The 17,504-nt window shown below is 35.5% G+C and overlaps 3 protein-coding genes across 3 annotated transcripts; 2 read left to right on the forward strand and 1 right to left on the reverse strand.

Annotated features, from left to right (window-relative positions):
* Positions 1–323: 323 nt before the first annotated feature.
* On the forward strand, positions 324–7,492 carry LOC107642300 (putative cytosolic oligopeptidase A). The gene is made up of 17 exons (XM_016345607.3): positions 324–837; positions 956–1,123; positions 1,794–1,917; positions 2,335–2,411; positions 2,719–2,862; positions 2,951–3,181; positions 3,251–3,341; positions 3,610–3,731; positions 4,315–4,422; positions 4,509–4,754; positions 5,226–5,371; positions 5,786–5,903; positions 6,158–6,317; positions 6,502–6,533; positions 6,683–6,748; positions 6,956–7,027; positions 7,276–7,492. The coding sequence occupies exons 1-17, from the start codon at positions 427–429 to the stop codon at positions 7,357–7,359; spliced, it is 2,400 nt and encodes a 799-aa protein (XP_016201093.1). The 5' UTR covers positions 324–426; the 3' UTR covers positions 7,360–7,492.
* Positions 7,493–8,461: 969 nt separating this feature from the next.
* Positions 8,462–9,730, forward strand: BRK1 (BRICK1). The gene is made up of 3 exons (XM_016345609.3): positions 8,462–8,594; positions 8,883–9,162; positions 9,362–9,730. The coding sequence occupies exons 2-3, from the start codon at positions 9,030–9,032 to the stop codon at positions 9,484–9,486; spliced, it is 258 nt and encodes an 85-aa protein (XP_016201095.1). The 5' UTR covers positions 8,462–8,594; positions 8,883–9,029; the 3' UTR covers positions 9,487–9,730.
* A 602-nt stretch (positions 9,731–10,332) lies between these two features.
* Positions 10,333–17,057, reverse strand: LOC107642298 (nodulation receptor kinase). The gene is made up of 15 exons (XM_088486590.1): positions 16,579–17,057; positions 15,654–16,158; positions 14,982–15,460; positions 14,467–14,617; positions 14,217–14,288; positions 14,045–14,116; positions 13,748–13,819; positions 13,564–13,635; positions 13,292–13,467; positions 12,486–12,712; positions 12,229–12,355; positions 12,090–12,158; positions 11,656–11,845; positions 11,163–11,295; positions 10,333–10,877 (listed from the first exon to the last, which is right to left on the reverse strand). Exons 1-15 carry the CDS (start codon positions 16,673–16,675, stop codon positions 10,539–10,541), a joined length of 2,781 nt encoding a protein of 926 aa, XP_088342716.1. The 5' UTR covers positions 16,676–17,057; the 3' UTR covers positions 10,333–10,538.
* Between the last annotated feature and the right edge of the window lie 447 nt (positions 17,058–17,504).

Consider the following 17,504-nt stretch of genomic DNA (forward strand, 5'->3'; position numbering starts at 1 on the left):
TTGCATTATCATAAAAAAATTTGCTGATATTCTCTCCTCTTTTTTCATCGGCCTCTTTCATGGTATAAAATCCAGTTTTTTTTTTAACCAAAAATAAAAGATTCGAATCCGTAACTTCTTAATTGAATATGGAGAGACTATGCCATTTGAGCTATAACTCATTGGCTTTTATTTTACCAACTTATCCTCTGTATAGCAATCAAATTTCATCTTTGACTCTACCATTTAGCTAAGAAAAGTAGAAAACAGAAATGCACAAAAATTCTCTACTCACTAATCACTAATCACAGGATAAAATAAAATGAAAAAAAAATATTTGACATTATTCATAATACCATATATGATATACCAGATATATTTTTGTTTTCCATAATGTAGCTCCCGAAAAATATCGAAGATTATAACATAGCAGAAAGCGTTTCAAAAATGAGACAAAGAGAGAGAATTGTGGTGGGAGCAGTTCTTATAGCAAACATGCTAATGGCAACTCGCCTCACTCTCACACTCTCCACCATTCACCGCCACAACCCACTTCTAAGGCGTTACTCTTCTTCCATTTTTCGCCCCAAACAATTCTCAAAATCCCGTCCCTGTCCCCTCTGGTCTTCTTCTCTCTCCTTCTGCCTCGACGCAATTCATAAGCCAACTTCGCCAACACCATTCGCTCCTTCTCACTCTCATTCTTCTTCTTCTTCTTCTTCGTTCTCAGTTGCAGCTTCTTCACGCGACGACGTCGTTGAAGGGAACCCTTTGCTTCAAGACTTTGAGTTCCCGCCGTTCGACGCCGTAGAGGCCAAGCACGTGCGACCCGCAATCCGAACTCTCCTCAGGCAGTTGGTATGCAAGTTCGAGTCTTTCTTCTCGTTTGGTCTCTTTTCCTCGCGTTTTGGGAAATGGGTCTTCGTCGTTTTTGGTTTTTAAATTCGTTTTTTTTTTCCTGATTTTTTTAATGTAGGAAGGAGAATTGGAGGAACTAGAGCGTAACGTGGAACCTTCGTGGCCGAAGCTGGTGGAACCGTTGGAGAAGATTGTGGATAGTTTGGTTGTTGTTTGGGGCATTGTCAATCACCTCAAGTCTGTGAAGGATACTTCTGAGCTCCGTTCTGCCATTGAAGATGTTCAGGTATTGTTTTCTGCGTATTTTTGTTTTGGTTATGTGAATTTGTAAATATTCTGGTGAGTGTTTAAATTCTATTATGTATTCTGTTTGTTTCTGTGAATTTGTTAATTTGGGATATTGTGCAAGAGTTTCTTAACTTTTAACATATGATCATTTTCTTGTTGCAAGTACTACTATATCATTGTAGCATGTTTGTCTTGTCCTCCCCCCTCAAATATTGCGTAGAAGATTTTTGTCTTAGACTCTGAGAGTAATCTGGAACTTGCAGTTTAGCTTTTAGTCAACTCTTGTGTAGTGTGTATTTCGCTTATGAACTATAAGAGCTTGTTTCAAATGCTAGGAATTAGAATTCACTCAAGAATTGAATTCTTTTTCTTGCTTTGGAACAACTAAAAATGAATGATTTGAATTCCTTTGAGAATTCCAATTCTCATTTTTCCTTCATTTGTAAATCAGACCAAAAGGGGTCTGATTTCCAAATCCACTCACACTTTTCAAATTTGAATTCTATTCTATTAATATATTATAGTCATTCCAAATCATGGAATTGAGTTTCAAATAGAAATGAATTCTTTTCTTAAAGGAAATAGAATTCTTTTCTCATGTTAAATGGTTTCCAAGTGTACTGTTGCTGTTGTACTAACGACTAGATGGGCTTGGGTTTTGTCTGCAGGCAGAGAAGGTTAAGTTTCAGCTTAAGCTCGGGCAGAGTAAGCCTATTTATAATGCATTTAAAGCCATTCGAGAGTCACCCGATTGGCAGACCCTGAGTGAGGCTCGCAAACGTATTGTTGAAAGTAAGTTTTTTAGATGTCTTCTGATGCTATAATGACATTCTTTTCTGGATATTTTACTGGTGTTAGCTTGTTACTGTTGAGTTGCTTGAAATGCTCTGTGTTATATCCCCAAAGCTTCTTCTTAGCTTGTAGATTTCATCTATTAAGTTGGAGGATTTTCCTTATTTATAGATATTCTCTTTTGCTAGTTTGATGCTGGGATGGGATACTATGCCCAAGATGGACAATTATGTGTCGTGCCTTTTGTTTTTGGTGTTTGGCACGTAATATGGAATCCATGTAACTATGTTTTTCAACTTATACAGAATAAGTTCTACACTGTTCTGAATATGGAAGTGTGGTTATGTTTTACTATTCACATGATCGGATTTGTCATTTTATAATTGCCAAATAACAGTTTCACTTGTGCTTTTGCAGGCCAAATAAAGGAGGCGGTTCTTAACGGTGTGTCCCTTGAAGATGATAAAAGAGAACAATTTAACAAAATTGAACAGGTTTGTTTTTATGACTATTATAAAACAAATGCTAATATGTTTCCCAAGTTGTTCTTTTTACAGCTTGAAATTCCAAGTGCATTGGCAATATATGTCTCCCCCACCCATAATATCCTGATTCCCAAGTACTTCAAATATGCTAATAAGATTGTGTTTGAAAGATTCTATATTTCTACGCATGTGCTATAATTCCTGATCCAAAGTAATTGAGCTTTAATTCTTTAGGACCAAAACAAAATTTCATGAGGTACATTTTACTTAAATTTTTTGTTTTAGAATTTTCTTTTAATTATAATTTTATCCATAGGAGCTGGAAAAGTTATCACAAAAGTTTGAGGAGAATGTTCTGGATGCAACAAAGAAGTTTGAAAAGCTAATCACAGATAAGAAAGACATTGAAGGGTTACCTGCCACTGCTCTTGGGTTAGCTGCACAAATCGCGGTGTCCAAGGTTTGCCATGTTGGCATATTATGTTATTTTTCAAGTTATGACAATCAGCTATCTTTTTGAATTCTAACTACTTAGTGGGAGCATGCAGGGACATGAAAATGCCACTGCCGATAATGGGCCATGGATAATTACATTGGATGCTCCAAGTTTTATTGCTGTTATGCAACATGCGCGCAATCGTTCTTTGCGTGAGGAAGTCTATCGTGCATATATAACCCGTGCATCTACTGGAGATTTGGACAACACTAAAATAATTGAGCAAATTTTAAAGCTTAGGATGGAAAAGGCCAAGCTTCTTAACTACAATAACTATGCTGAGGTATATTTTATATCTTTTCTTTATTAAGAGTAGAATCCTGTTGTAGGCTGCTGACGTAGAATCCATCAGATTAGCATGGCAACCAAAATGGCAACTGTTAATAAAGCAGAAGAACTTCTAGAAAAGCTTAGGAAAGTTTCCTGGGATGCTGCAGTGCAAGGTAGTGCAAAGGACACCTCTTTATATTGTTTCTATTTCTTTACTGGCTGCTTTATTAGTTATTTATGGTAAAGATGCATCATGTATCTTGATGGAGTTAGCATGTCACTGTAATTGAATTCTTCATAATAGTAATAATTCATGGCTTTTCTGTTTCGAATCCTTGACACAAGTTCTGACACGTGATTTTCTTATAGCATTTTTTTTTAAATATCCATTTTCCTTTAATCAAGTAACATCTTTAAGCGTTTAATTTTCTTACCAAGCAGATATGGAAGATCTAAAGAAATTCTCCAAAAATAAGGGTGCATTGGAAGCTCATGATTTGAAACATTGGGACATTACCTTTTGGAGTGAGAGGCTTCGGGAGTCAAAATATGACATTAACGAGGTTTCTCCCCTCCCCCAAAAAGCTTTTACTTGGAAAACATCACTAGGTTTTAATTTTGACTTTTAACTGTTAAAACAAGACGATTACCAGAATTGAAGTGATTAAAACAGATTAATTTCCACTCCACATCATGGAGTATTTGATTCACTGTTCATGCAGCCATTTATAGGAAGAATATTAGAACTGAATCAGAATACTAGTGTTTATTGATGTATTACACGCAATGACAGGGTAGAGAGGATGTTAAGAGGCCTCTCAACACTCCTAACAACCAAAAGTTACTCAAATGACAAGTCACTCTTACCTCTATCCTATCACATATATTTATACTAATCAAGTTACCTGCCTAACTACTCTTAACTAACACATACTAGTGACTAGTGATAACTAGCGCATATATTATTGGAATCCTAACAGAATTCTTCCTCCCTTGGTGTTTTCTTCTTATTATATTTTAATGGTTAGTTAATCCCTGTTCACTCTTGAATAATGAGTCAACTGTGTCAAGATTCCATTTCTTGTAATAATTTTTTTGTCTTTAATCTGCCTTCAAAAGCTGATGACTTCTGCTTTTGTCTTGTAGGAAGAACTGCGCCCTTACTTTTCTCTGCCAAAGGTTATGGATGGACTCTTTAACCTAGCAAAAACACTCTTTGGCATTGAAATTGAGCCGGCTGATGGTCTAGCTCCGGTAACTGAATTCATGTTTGTTCAGCTTTGGTTTTTGTAATGAGAAAAGCTATTTAAATTTACTGATGCATGATTATTGTTTTTAAGGTTTGGAACACTGATGTCAGGTTCTTTCGCGTGAAAGATTCTTCTGGTAATCCAATTGCGTATTTCTATTTTGATCCTTATAGTCGTCCTTCTGAGAAAAAGGGAGGTGCATGGATGGGTGAAGTTGTCGCTCGTAGTCGCGTATTGTCACGAGATGGTACCTCAGCAAGGTTGCCTATTGCTCACATGGTATGCAATCAAACACCTCCGGTGGGCAACAAGCCAAGTTTGATGACATTCCGTGAGGTAAGATTAGTTGTTCTTTTTTATTTTATTTTATTTTTTCCCGCCTATTTTAGATTCCTTCTTGGATGTGACTTTAGCTATGCATTCTATCATTTCAAAATCCCAAATTAAGAAGTTATGGAAAAAGCAGTGTGCTTTTTCAGTTCAAGATCCCAAATAACTGCATATTTTAAAATTTGAACTCAGGTTTTAAGTGGGTATCTACCTTGATGTGTTCTATGCAAAGTCGATGTGTACTAAAAGCAGTCATGGTTCTCTTGTGGTTCTGCCAAAGGTCAAACCACCATTGCTTACACAAGGTGGCAAATTGTAATGAGTTTGCTTGATATTGCATGATATATAGGCTAGGATAATGTAGATTTTGGATAATTCTCAACTTGTAGAACAAGATGTAATTATTGGTTTGTATACATGTTATGAATTCATAACTGCTTCATAAACTAGCGTTTTTTCCCTTTCTTTTTTTATCAGGTTGAGACTGTCTTCCATGAATTTGGCCATGCACTTCAGCATATGCTTACTAAGCAAGATGAGGGTTTGGTTGCTGGTATTAGAGGGATTGAGTGGGATGCTGTTGAATTGCCTTCTCAGTTTATGGAAAACTGGTGTTACCATAGGTAAGGAGCAATATATGTCTAATTGTCTAACCCCACTCTGTTTGATCATATCTTTCGTCATCTTTTAGAGTGATCCCTCTCAAGTAACTTATGGTTTTGCCATATAAACAATTTAGAAAATCAATTCTTTTGTCTTAATACTTTGGGCATCAATAGAATGTGTTCTTGGTTTAATATTCTACACTCCAATTTCTTCTCCTTTTCTTCTTTCTAGGGCACTGTGAAAATTGAAATTCCTGGACTTGTTGACAGTTTGATTGAGCAACCTAATCCCTTTTAATCTTATTTATAGTGGCAACTTATTGCACATTTGTATCTTCTGAGTAGCCAGTTATGATATTTCAACTACGGTATTAGTATTATGCATTTTCTTTTATAGCTCCTTTTTCTTTCTCTTTCCTTTTTGGGCTTTAGGGAGACACTAATGGGCATTGCAAAGCATTTTGAGACTGGGGAGAGTCTTCCTGAAGATGTATATTTGAAGCTTGTTGCTGCTAGGACTTTTCGTGCTGGGTCTATGAGTCTTCGACAGGTAAGAGTTCTTTCTCTTGTTGCTTGTTTCTGAAGGATGAAATTAATAAACCTGATTCTTGTAATATTTGTTCATCTATAAATCTATCTTATTGGGTTTTAATTAAATCTTGAATGAATGATTTAACTTGTTAAGGCTTTAGTAATCTATGCATTTTGAACTTCAAAATTTTATGCTGATTGTTGAGTTTGGATTATTTATATTATTAAGTGACTTACCGTCTAATATTTATTCCCCTTTAATGTAACGTGCAGATAAAATTTGCTAGCCTAGATCTTGAACTTCATACAAAATATGTTCCAGGTGGACCAGAATCCATCTATGACGTTGATCGCAGAGTTTCTGAGAGAACTCAAGTGATTCCTCCATTACCAGAAGACAGATTCCTTTGCAGCTTCATGCATATATTTGCAGGTTTGCTGTGCATCTTATACTTTTGTAGTCATGTGTTAGGAACTTGGGTATTATGGTGTTCCCGAAGTCCCGCATCGAGTAGTATGAGATGCTTGATGTTCTTCAAGTACTAGCATCATGCAAATATCTCTACAAAATGTAACTCCAATTTATTTAATTTTCTGCATATTTTATTTTCTTATAGGTGGATATGCTGCTGGATACTATAGTTACAAGGTATAATCTTTATTACTTCATCATTGATTGAAATTTCTCATATTGAGGGTATATATATATCTCCCTCGTTTCCTTATAGAACCCACTTTGCATCTCTAACAAAGCAAGAAAGAAAACTGTACCTTACAATGATTTTATCTATCGTGCAGTGGGCTGAGGTGTTGTCTGCAGATGCATTCTCAGCATTCGAAGATGCTGGATTGGAAAATAATGAGGTACATTTAAAAGCAAAGCATCCGTTTTATGCCATTCTGTTTTAGGCTTAAAAATCCCCCACTTTTTAAATTATTTTCTAATAGAAATATACAGTATAACAATCTATCACTTCTTTTTTTGTAATTTATTAAACAAATGGTGCACTCTTGTAAAATATTAAGATTTTCTGCACAATGTGGTTTTAAAACATGATCTTTTTATCACAGGCTGTTAAGGAAACAGGCCACAGGTTCCGTGAGACTGTTCTTGCTCTCGGAGGCGGCAAAGCACCACTTGAGGTCAGATAATGCACCCTGACCCTACTAATGGAAAATAAGTTCTAGAAGATATCATGATGGATATGTTTATGGTTTAGGATAATTTACATATACTACCATCATATAATTAAAAATTTCAAGAAAAATCGCTTTATACTTTATATCGCATAATCCCTTTTGGTCGCGTGTCCATGTTTGACGAAGCATCTAGATGCGTATCTAATGTCTCGAATTCGCGATTGATCATGATATGTTGTGCCTACATGCAGGTATTTGTGCAATTCCGTGGAAGAGAACCAACACCAGATGCTTTGCTTAGGCACAATGGCCTACTATCTGTTGCAGCTTCATGATAATGGAGTTGTTCAATACTATGTGAAGTGGGACTGAATTCTTTTTGAACATTCATGTAGTTAGAGTTACATTTTTTAAAATATTATCCTCAGTTTACAACATTTAATAGAAATATACATTTTTGCTTTATCTGCCTTTTTTTTCCAATCATCATGACTAATAAAAATGTAGCTAATTCCTAATTGTGAAGGCTACGTTCTAACAACTTGGATTCGGTGCCTTCACGTCTTTGCTGAGGTAGTGGTGGATGGGGACGAACTAGTTGAAGTTATGGTTAAAGTGGGTGCGTCATCTACTTTGAAAGACCTTTGTCACTATTTTATAAAGATAGCAAACAAATGATGAACATTTCTTCACAAAATATATTTGTACATTTGCAAAATGATGAATCATGAGCACTCTAAGTTACTAAGACACATTCGAATAATCTTTGTGTGGATATATTTATCACTAAGCCTACTTTTACTTTTAAGTGAATATGTATCTAAACTAATGCTGTGAGTAATCTTATCCTTAAATCATGACTCTTCTGCCACTTTTTTTTTAATTTTTATTTATCATTAATGACTTCAAATTGGAAGGGGTTTTACGTCTTTTACCATCTTTTACTTTGAATAATACAGCAGTTAAACTGATTTTTAATTAAATAATAGCGCGTGTTACAAACTTATTATGACATATATCACCGTCTAACTGATAGAAGATTAATTTAATCAATTGTTGTATTAAAATATTTATATTTTCTAACAAGGTTTTTCTACTACCTAATTGCTAATCAAAACATAAATCAATTGTTAGATCAACCCCAACCCCACATACTCAAATAAAATTCCTTTCTGGTTTCATGGTGGGTAAGCAAGTTGCTAAATGGCAATTACCCAAGTAATAGCTTTTTACCTTCTTCCACCACAACAGGAAAATCTTTTTTTTTTTCCAAAGATAATACCTTTATTGCAATTAATTGATTCAATTACAATATCTACATAAACAGGGATAAGCATATACAATAATAAAAATTTGGGAAACTCCCAAAAACAATAATACCAAGCTAAAGCAGTAGGGATTAAAACAAAAAGGACAAGCTATTCTCTCCTCTTTAGTTTCAGTTGCTATGCCTCCCAAGTCGCCCAAATTCTTCCGCAAATGTTAGAGCTTGGGACAGAATTTCTCCAACTTCAACTCTGCAATTTTAAAAAATGAGAGTCTTCCTGAACAACCAAATCTGCTATAGAAGGTAACTTATTTGACTAATTTTTTCTTTTGAGTCTCTTCTTTTTTTCACCGCTTCACCACCACTCCCATGATTCCATAGTCGGATCTCTGGAATCACACATTTTATAATAAATACAATTTTAATACACTAACAAATAAAAAAAAAACTTACAAATATCACCACAGCAAAAATAATTACTTTTAATAATCCACGGGTGAATAATTAACTATAATGTAAAATAGTTTACCTCAATCCAAATTAAACTTTTTTTTATAATTTCAAAAAGTTAAACTTGACCATTTTTCGCAGGTTGGTTAGTCAAAAATCAGTGTTCGGTACTTGAAGTCTGAAGAAGAAACGTAGAAAAATCCTGTTTCGAAGTCGAATCTGCAGAGTGTGAGAGTATTTACTACATCTGGATCTGCAATATTCAGAGAAGAAGAAAAAGAAGAATTGATGGCTCGCGCGGGAGGGATAACGAACGCTGTGAACGTGGGAATAGCAGTGCAAGCCGATTGGGAGAACCGCGAATTCATCTCTCACATTTCCCTCAACGTTCGTCGCCTCTTCGACTTCCTCGTCCAATTCGGTATATCTAACTCTTCCATTTCTGATTTCTGCACTTCAAATTATGCTCTTTTTGGGTACTGAATCACACCAGCAACATCTCAAGTTTGAATATTTTGTTTGTTTGTCGGGATCCCTTTTCCTTTTTGAGCCTAGTTAATTGAATTTGAGTCCTTTAATTCATATTGCGTACCAATTGTTTGTGTTTTTGCTTCATTCAGAGGCTACAACCAAGAGCAAGCTTGCATCGTTGAATGAGAAGCTTGATGTATTGGAGCGTAGGCTGGAACTCCTTGAAGTTCAAGTGGCCAATGCATCAGCCAACCCATCTCTTTTTGCTACATGATGCCATTTACTTACAGCTTTTTCCAGTAAGCACCTCCCCTCCTACCTATAATGTAAAATCTAGAGAGAATATTTGGTTAGTATCTTGCCTTGTGTTATGTAAATCTTGTTCTTCAATTTCAATTTTTGTCCAGCTTATTTGTGATGGTTAGTTACTACTGCACTCCTTTTGTTTGTAACTTTGGACAAGCTAAACCCTATGGTTCATATGTATCATATTTTTAGTTCGTTGTACCTCTATCAAAGCCTTTAAAATCCTACCTTCTAAATCGTTCATGTGTTCATGATGCATTCCTTACGTTGTAATCCTACAATTGCATTCATATTTTCTGTTCTGAAACCAGCTTTCAAATGTAACATGCTTTCTAAAGCAGTAATCTTAGTTGTCGTTCAAGGATCACATCAATTAAGAGTACTGGTGGTATCTTATATTATAAGGAGAAAGGAAGTTGCTTTGGCAGAAAATTTCTGGATTTCTTCCACTAGATAGGAATGGATGATAAGCTGATAACATACTGTATTATAGTCATTATCCTGTCCTCAATAGCATTGAAGTAATGGCCATATTGAGGACCAGTTCAAAGAAAAGAGAATAGATGGTTTCTAGTGAATTGATTCCCAATTATTTTTGCCAGCAGTATTTCATAATTTCTGCAACCCTCATACTTCAATTTGCTAAGATATGTAGTTTAATGAGTTATACCTAACAACCTCAACTAAATGTGCTTGACCTTTCTGCCAACATATTAAATCCTCTTCCAGAATCACATGTCTATATTTTATTAAATCACAATCGAGTTGGTTTATGCGGCCTTTACTAGTGAAGTTTGGACTTAGCAATAGATACTGCCACCGAATATCAATTACGTTTTACCCAAATTATATTTCTACCAGAAGTAATGGGGGATGAGCAAGAGAGTAGTCGTTTCAAGATGCACAGAATGGATGAAAGTACATTCACAAGCATATTCTCTGGTTTGCCATTTCAGAATAAAAAGATAATGGCTAAACCAATAATCAATGAATCATAAAAAATTTCATTGACCCATTCTACTATCTTGGTTGTGGGAGGGACAAGGTTTGTGATGTGATGGTAGATTCTGCAGTAGATGAAGTAGAGGGCAGAACCCTCTTATCCATGACGAAAGAGTAGCGGTTCGATCCTCCGAGGCTGTCTATGGACTTCATGTATTCCGATGCATTGTTTTCTATGATCAGAGCATCCTCCAACTCGCGGACAATGTCATCCATGCATGGCCTGTATGCGGAGAATGGTTCAATACATTGCAGTGCCACTTCCACCACTCTCCACATTGCTTCTGCATGGTATCCTCCCTTGATTCCAGGATCCACAATTTCCTCTATCTTTGATGCTCTTATGTATGGCTTGGCCTGCATGAAAAGTTAAGTTACTTCTTAGTGCCTGCTAATCATATAGGATTGAAAATGGATAAGCAAAAATGTAATCTTGGTAGAGATTTAATATGTATGCACTGTGAGTGTAAAAATAATATTTAGACAAGCATCCAATCATATAGTGTTTTGTCATTAGTGTTTTCCTTAACTTATTATTTCAAAAGTCATACAAATACAAACATTTGATTGATTGATAGTATAAAACTCTTCTCGTATTGGTGCAGTCCAATGATAATAACATATTTTGGAAATGGACCATACCCATTCAACCAAGCTCCACTCATTTCGTGGCCTCTTTATGTCGAGAGGTTCTCGACCACTCACAATTTCAAGTAGGACCACACCAAAGCTGAAGACATCACTCTTTTCCGATAGCTGTTGGGTTGTATAGTACCTGCATAGGGATACTTGTCAGCTTCTGTGTTGCATTCTGTAACACATTAACATATAGGACTAGGAATATTAAGATCCTTCATCATCTCATTTGAATTCAAACAGATGAGTCATCCCTGATAATCTGTAGTTACTTACACAACGGTCTGAGTTATGTGGTTTCATATAAAAGTACATTAAGGAAATATAATAAAAGAACGTTGTTTTATCTCTAATTGTAGTCGCCCTAAAGCAAATTCTGAATGCTGTAAATAACGGTTTCAAGTCGCACTTTTTATTGGTCATTTTTATTCAGACGATTCTAAAGTGCTAAAACAGTGCAGTATGAAATAAGGTCAACACATAATCCGTTTTCACTTACTCTGGATCCAAATAGCCCGCAGTTCCTCTTACTTCAAGTGAAACATTACTGTCTCCTTCCTGTGGAGCATATTTTGAGAACCCAAAATCTGCAACCTTTGCACACATGCTATGATCCAGGAGTATATTGCTAGATTTTATGTCCCTGTGTATTACAGGACGTCCCGGAAATGTGTGAAGATATGCCAACCCTGCTCAATTAAAAAGGTTGTAAGGATTCTAGTATCTCCAAAATGTTATAGATGAAAATTGTAGTTACTAGTGGCTTGATAAGAAATTGAATATTGTTTTATGCTGTTTGCTAAAATCTCAGTAGATCCATGATGGATCAAATACAAGCAAATGATCAGATTTAGCTAATTCAATATTTCCCATCTTTCTTCTTGGTCAAGCCTTTCTCTGGATTAGGAAAAAGCAAAACATCATATTACTTACCTCGAGCTGCACCAAGTGCGACTGAGAGTCTGGTTGGCCAGTCTAATATTTTTCTCTTTGCTGGTTCCCCTGTTGCCAAGTTATACTTAGAATCACTATACATTTAGACATATCAGCGGAAGAAATTGTGGGATATTACCATATAGTCTATTCTGCAAAGAGCCATTGGACATAAAAGGGTACACGAGAATCTGTTGATCCTTTTCATTGCAGTAACCAATAAGAGGCACAAGGTTCTCATGCTGTATTGCAGAGAGTAGGTTTAGCTGCAATATGTATCACGGACCAGTCAGATACTCAGATGACATACTGTAGAAAGTAACTAATAGGCATTGAAATTAGGGAATTTTCATGGGAATATAGAATGGATGATACATTGAAAGGCACATACTGTACCTCATTGTCAAATTCTCGAGTTCCCTGAGTCGACGTGGCTGACCGGACTTTCACTGCCACTTCTTGATCATCGTCTAGCATGCCCCGGTAAACTGGACCAAACCCTCCCTCACCTATCAACGTCTTGTACTTCTCTGTTGCCTCCTCTATATATTCCAAAGTGAATGCTTGAATTGACACAGACTTTATGAAGAAGTCATCTTTGCTTGGCAAAGAGAAAATTAAGTCTGCATTTTTTATTTTTTCACGCAAGAACATGTCAGAAGTTCCCTTATACAGAATGAACAAATAGTGAGAGCCAATTGTACACAACCTCCTCATTTATCATGATAAGTTGATAACAATTTGTCCTTGTTAGCGGGCATGCAAAATGTAAAACCATGTGTTCTGTATTAAAGGTGGCATTTTTAAAGACTAGTGAAATTGTGATCTGAAATCTGATATTGTCTTTAGGTAATGTTTGCTTACTGTCTAGAGACAATGAAGGAATCAATGGGATGATAGAAACACATCTATGTCACTTCTTTTTGGTTGTACAGAAATTGTCTTAAAAATAGTCCGCAAAATAGATTGCTTGGTTCCCTCTATTTTAAAAGTACATAATTATCTTGACATACTCTTATCCAAACATGGTTTTTGTTCTTGATGTCTCTGTCTCTTTTGTCATAGAACTATAAATAAACATCCCTTAGATAATGATATATGATATGACTATACTTTCAGTTTAGGCTGAAAGGCAATATTTTGCTGTAGAATTGCAGAGAGACATAGGACACAAAGGATTAGAGAACCAATAAGATACTTACTTGTTGTCACTGGGTATCTCTTTCCAACAAATCCTTCCCATGGAATTAGTTTATGTCTATAACGGCAAACAAAAATAACTCCAATAGCCAAAGTAATCAATAGTGATCCACATGTAACCACACTAATAACCACTACTTGATCAAGTCTGGAGTCTTCTTCCTTGCATCTTCCGCCACTGAAATATTCATATTAACAATGAAAAGGCGGTCAATTTTACATTGTTATTATTATTCTTTTTATAGAACTTTTTGTTTCTTAGGCTGCTCCTTACTCTGTCTGGATTAGTGAACTGCTCAATTTTGGTGGAATGTCTTCCTTCAAATGTTCATTGCAACCAAAATATCTGGAAGTAATGAATAGCATACAACCTAAATTTATGGAAGACATATGCTGCTAAAATTGATAACAATTATTAATAGTGGTGAGGAAGCAAAATGCCAATATATAAAACTTACAGTGTTTTTAAATTTGGCAGTGAGGAAATGGATTCTGGAAGGGATCCCTCTAAGTCATTGTAACTCACATCTCTGCTCCAAAATCAATCAACATTTGAAAGAAAAATCCAGTGGTAGTATTAATTCACCTTTTACAGTAATCTAACATTTTGTATAGAGAATTATATGAAGTTATGTTGTGATTGTTATATTGATGTTAACTATAACATTGACAAGGATAATATAAGTGCATTATAGGTATAGCTATACAAATCAGACTAGTTCATAGTTGAACTTTGAAAAAGAAGGAATAGTTACATTGATGTCAACAAGGAAGAAAGCGGAAATGAGGAGGGGATTTCACCAGTGAAGCTATTGTGGCTCAGGTTCCTGCACATCACAAAATTATAGCAATACATAAAAATCAGTACCATATTACTCACCAAAAATAAATGCAGAAGCAATTGAATAGGAGTTTTGGAAACAATACAGTGTTCTCAAGTTGGTCATCTCAGTGACACTGGAAGGAATTGGTCCTTTGAGATCACTGGAGGAAAGATCCCTGCATAAATAACATTGTACATAATAATAAACATCTTATGTCAGTGACATATAAATAAGAGTATAAGACTTGAATCATCCAAAAACAGAAACTGCTTAGCTTGAGACCTTGAATTAACGCCATCAATTTGAGTTTGATACATTTGTGGAAATATTTTTACAAGGATGGAAAGACTTACAAAGCAGTGATAACAGATGGACCACTTGAATGATCACATGTTATTCCATGCCATGGGGAAAGAATACAAGGGTCTCCACTCCAACTCTTCAGCACTTTATTGTCTTGGTTTTGCACCAATAACTGTTCTCTTACCTTTTTAATCACTTCCACTGAAGAAATAACAAGGTTTTGTGTGAGTAAGAAAGAGAGGGTCGTATCATAGAATAATATATCATAAACATGGGGGAAAAAATGGTGCAGTTCTCAAAATTAAAAATGGAATGCGAAATAGATAATTATGGCAACTAGCAACATAGGTCATCGAACTCTCAAGTTCCTTGTAAGTTTTGCAGGTTTAGGTCCCTGGATTGAGCTTTCAATTTTCCAGGTTGAGTCTTACAATTCAGGTTCACCTAAGCTCCATAGAGTTTAGGTGAACTCTCAAGTCTAGTTACCTTGCTAGCTACCCCCACAAGGAAGGGATAAAAACAATGGCAACAATTTCACACATAATTGGACCATTACTACACTTACCATCTGTTTGGTTGGTCCCTTCAATCCATGGGTGTACCTGCATGATCTCATAAGCATTCAGAAGTGGTCCATTCTCGGAACCAGATGCCTTGGCCAAGGTTAGGTTCAATGATCCTTTTGCTGATACATTTAAGACAGTGTATCTGTAGTTGGACCCTCCATTCAATATGTCAAATCTTCCCTCTTTGATCTCACTGTTAACAAAGATGTCAAACACTCTTTGTCCTGCTTTGAGAGTACCATTTGATTCAAGGAAGTAGAGAAACACGTGGTATTCATAATCCGTGGTGTTGAGGCCATTGTGGATGAACTCCAACCTCTCAGAGTGGGTAAGAGCAGTTTGTAGGACTTGCAGGGGAGGGAAGATACTATTTTTGGGATCAAAATTGGTGATGTTTAAAGATAATGCAAGAGCTGATGATGATGGACTTGAAGTTTCTTTCCATATTCTATCACTCTTGTCAACAGGGTACCTGAAACTGGTAAATTGTCGAATTATAAGACCGTTTATTCATGCATCATGCAAGAGTAGAACACATACATATGGTCTCGTATCTAACACATTTTCCCATGCAAGAGCCATTTTTGGAGTGCCAATTTTCTTACTCCGCTAGTGGTATACTTTATCAAATAGAGTTGGAGTTACTCTCAAAGTAAAATTAGATCACATACCTGATGTTGCCTCCAAGGTTATTTCTGGTTATCAGTTTCAGAAGACTAGCAGGTAAACCTTGCAGGTACTCTTCATGAAGTGGCCTTAATTCGAGCTGCGAAATATAGGGACTACCCACCCTTTTCACTAAGCAGAAGTCTGTGAAGTTTTGTGTGGCCCTGAAAGCTCCCTCTATTTCTAAGTCCTGAGACCCGAATGATCTCACTCTGCTTAATTGAGTTACTCCTACTGAAACATCAAAGAAAGAATTTGATGAATTCTTAAAGGGAAATGTGCCTCTTATCAGATACACTTTGTTAGGAGTTGTTGGCAAGTTGTAGCATCTCTTTCCCTCATTTATATCAAACAATCGAAAATTTTCGTCTCTAATTTGGTGTAACAGGGTTTCAGATAGGTGCCGGCAACTTTTCTTGTCAGGGAAAGAACTGTAATCTGTTGTGTAATTTAAGGTGGTCACTGGATCTGTATAATTTGAATCAGCACAGCATGCTATGCTCTCAAACCCTGCATAAGGGTAGAAAAATGTTATAGATTATAAACATTCTGTGCTACCAAAATAGATTTCCTCATAGAAAGTGTGAATTGTTTTCCAGATTTTCTAGGTGTTGGAGTATATGAAACTACCTTGTTTTGTTTCTGCATTTTCAAGGCAGATTCTTTATGAACTATGATAACATATGTTGCACTCTAGATGAAAAGAAATCGGTCCTCTTTCCATTCCATGTTGAAAAGTTGTTTTACCCGTCAAAAGGAAAAAAGTTGTTTTGACTTTTCTAATACATTCATAAATTGATATATCTAGCTAGAAATAAATTGCATCCAGAAACATTGACTTATGAATATATCAGAAAAATGACTAATCAATTTGGAATGGATTGAGTAATTATAATAATTCTTTTAGAGTTACAATCTTAAGTTGCTAACCTTCACTTGCAGAAGCTGATCTGATAAATATGTAGACACAAAGAACATATACAACAAAAACCAATCTTAATATCCAATAATCTTGTAAATCCATCATCTATGTAAATGATAGGTCATCCCATGGTATTCTCAGCCTTGAATCCTTGCCAAATAACTTGGTATCTACCACCAAGAACCATAAAATTCCTTCTCAATTGCATTTCTTTATCTGTCTTGAAAACCAACATCTTTGTAGGACTTAATTATGGTAAAGTTAGAACAAAGAACCTTATTGCTTAATCATATACATCATTGAAACTATACCAAATAACTTCATTATCTCCTCATTAAAAATTTGGAGCCACCTTGAAAAATTGCTCAATTGGATTTGGATATAGAGGGTTTAAGAAGAAAGAAGATTCTCTCAAATGTGTAGGTTTGACTTCAAGGCTGGAATGTGCAGGAGCTAGGAAAGAGATGGAAGATGAGTTAGAGAGATTGAATTAGTATACATTCATTGTTAATTATTAATCATTAATTATTGTTGATGTTAAACCAATATAATTAATTTCTTTTTGTTTAGGTGGTGGTTACATAATTACTTGTATATAATATTACTATGACCAATGATCCTTCGTCTTCTTCCACCTTCTTCCCTCTTATTGATGCAATATACATGATTTAAATAGTAGTAGTAAATTGCAACAAATTTGAACTTTTCTGGTATACGTATATGCAAATTGTTAGTTATGTATTGTATATGTACTTAATATATTAAAGTATTGTATAAGCTCCTAATAAAATAATGCTAATGTCTCTATTATTGTGGTGTAAATATTGACCAATGTTTTAAACTAGCAGTTCTATATATGATTATTAATGTCAAGTTTCTATGTCTCTTTATATCATGCAATTACAAGCTAATAAAGTCTTAGGTGGCTAAAAAA

This window comes from Arachis ipaensis, chromosome B5 (assembly GCF_059453495.1).
Source record: "Arachis ipaensis isolate K30076 ecotype BB chromosome B5, ASM5945349v1, whole genome shotgun sequence".
Lineage (NCBI taxonomy): Eukaryota > Viridiplantae > Streptophyta > Magnoliopsida > Fabales > Fabaceae > Arachis > Arachis ipaensis.

Excerpts from the sequence above, each read along its gene's own strand:
- LOC107642300 (XM_016345607.3), top strand. The coding sequence starts at position 427 with ATGAGACAAAGAGAGAGAATTGTGGTGGGAGCAGTTCTTATAGCAAAC. Across the intron at positions 1,124-1,793 it reads CTGCCATTGAAGATGTTCAG|GCAGAGAAGGTTAAGTTTCA; the intron begins GTATTGTTTTCT and ends TTTTGTCTGCAG. Across the intron at positions 7,028-7,275 it reads GCGGCAAAGCACCACTTGAG|GTATTTGTGCAATTCCGTGG; the intron begins GTCAGATAATGC and ends GCCTACATGCAG.
- BRK1 (XM_016345609.3), top strand. The coding sequence starts at position 9,030 with ATGGCTCGCGCGGGAGGGATAACGAACGCTGTGAACGTGGGAATAGCA. Across the intron at positions 9,163-9,361 it reads CGACTTCCTCGTCCAATTCG|AGGCTACAACCAAGAGCAAG; the intron begins GTATATCTAACT and ends TGCTTCATTCAG.
- LOC107642298 (XM_088486590.1), bottom strand. The coding sequence starts at position 16,675 with ATGATGGATTTACAAGATTATTGGATATTAAGATTGGTTTTTGTTGTA. Across the intron at positions 14,618-14,981 it reads AGGGACCAACCAAACAGATG|TGGAAGTGATTAAAAAGGTA; the intron begins GTAAGTGTAGTA and ends TTATTTCTTCAG. Across the intron at positions 12,159-12,228 it reads TTTGCAGAATAGACTATATG|GGGAACCAGCAAAGAGAAAA; the intron begins GTAATATCCCAC and ends ACTTGGCAACAG.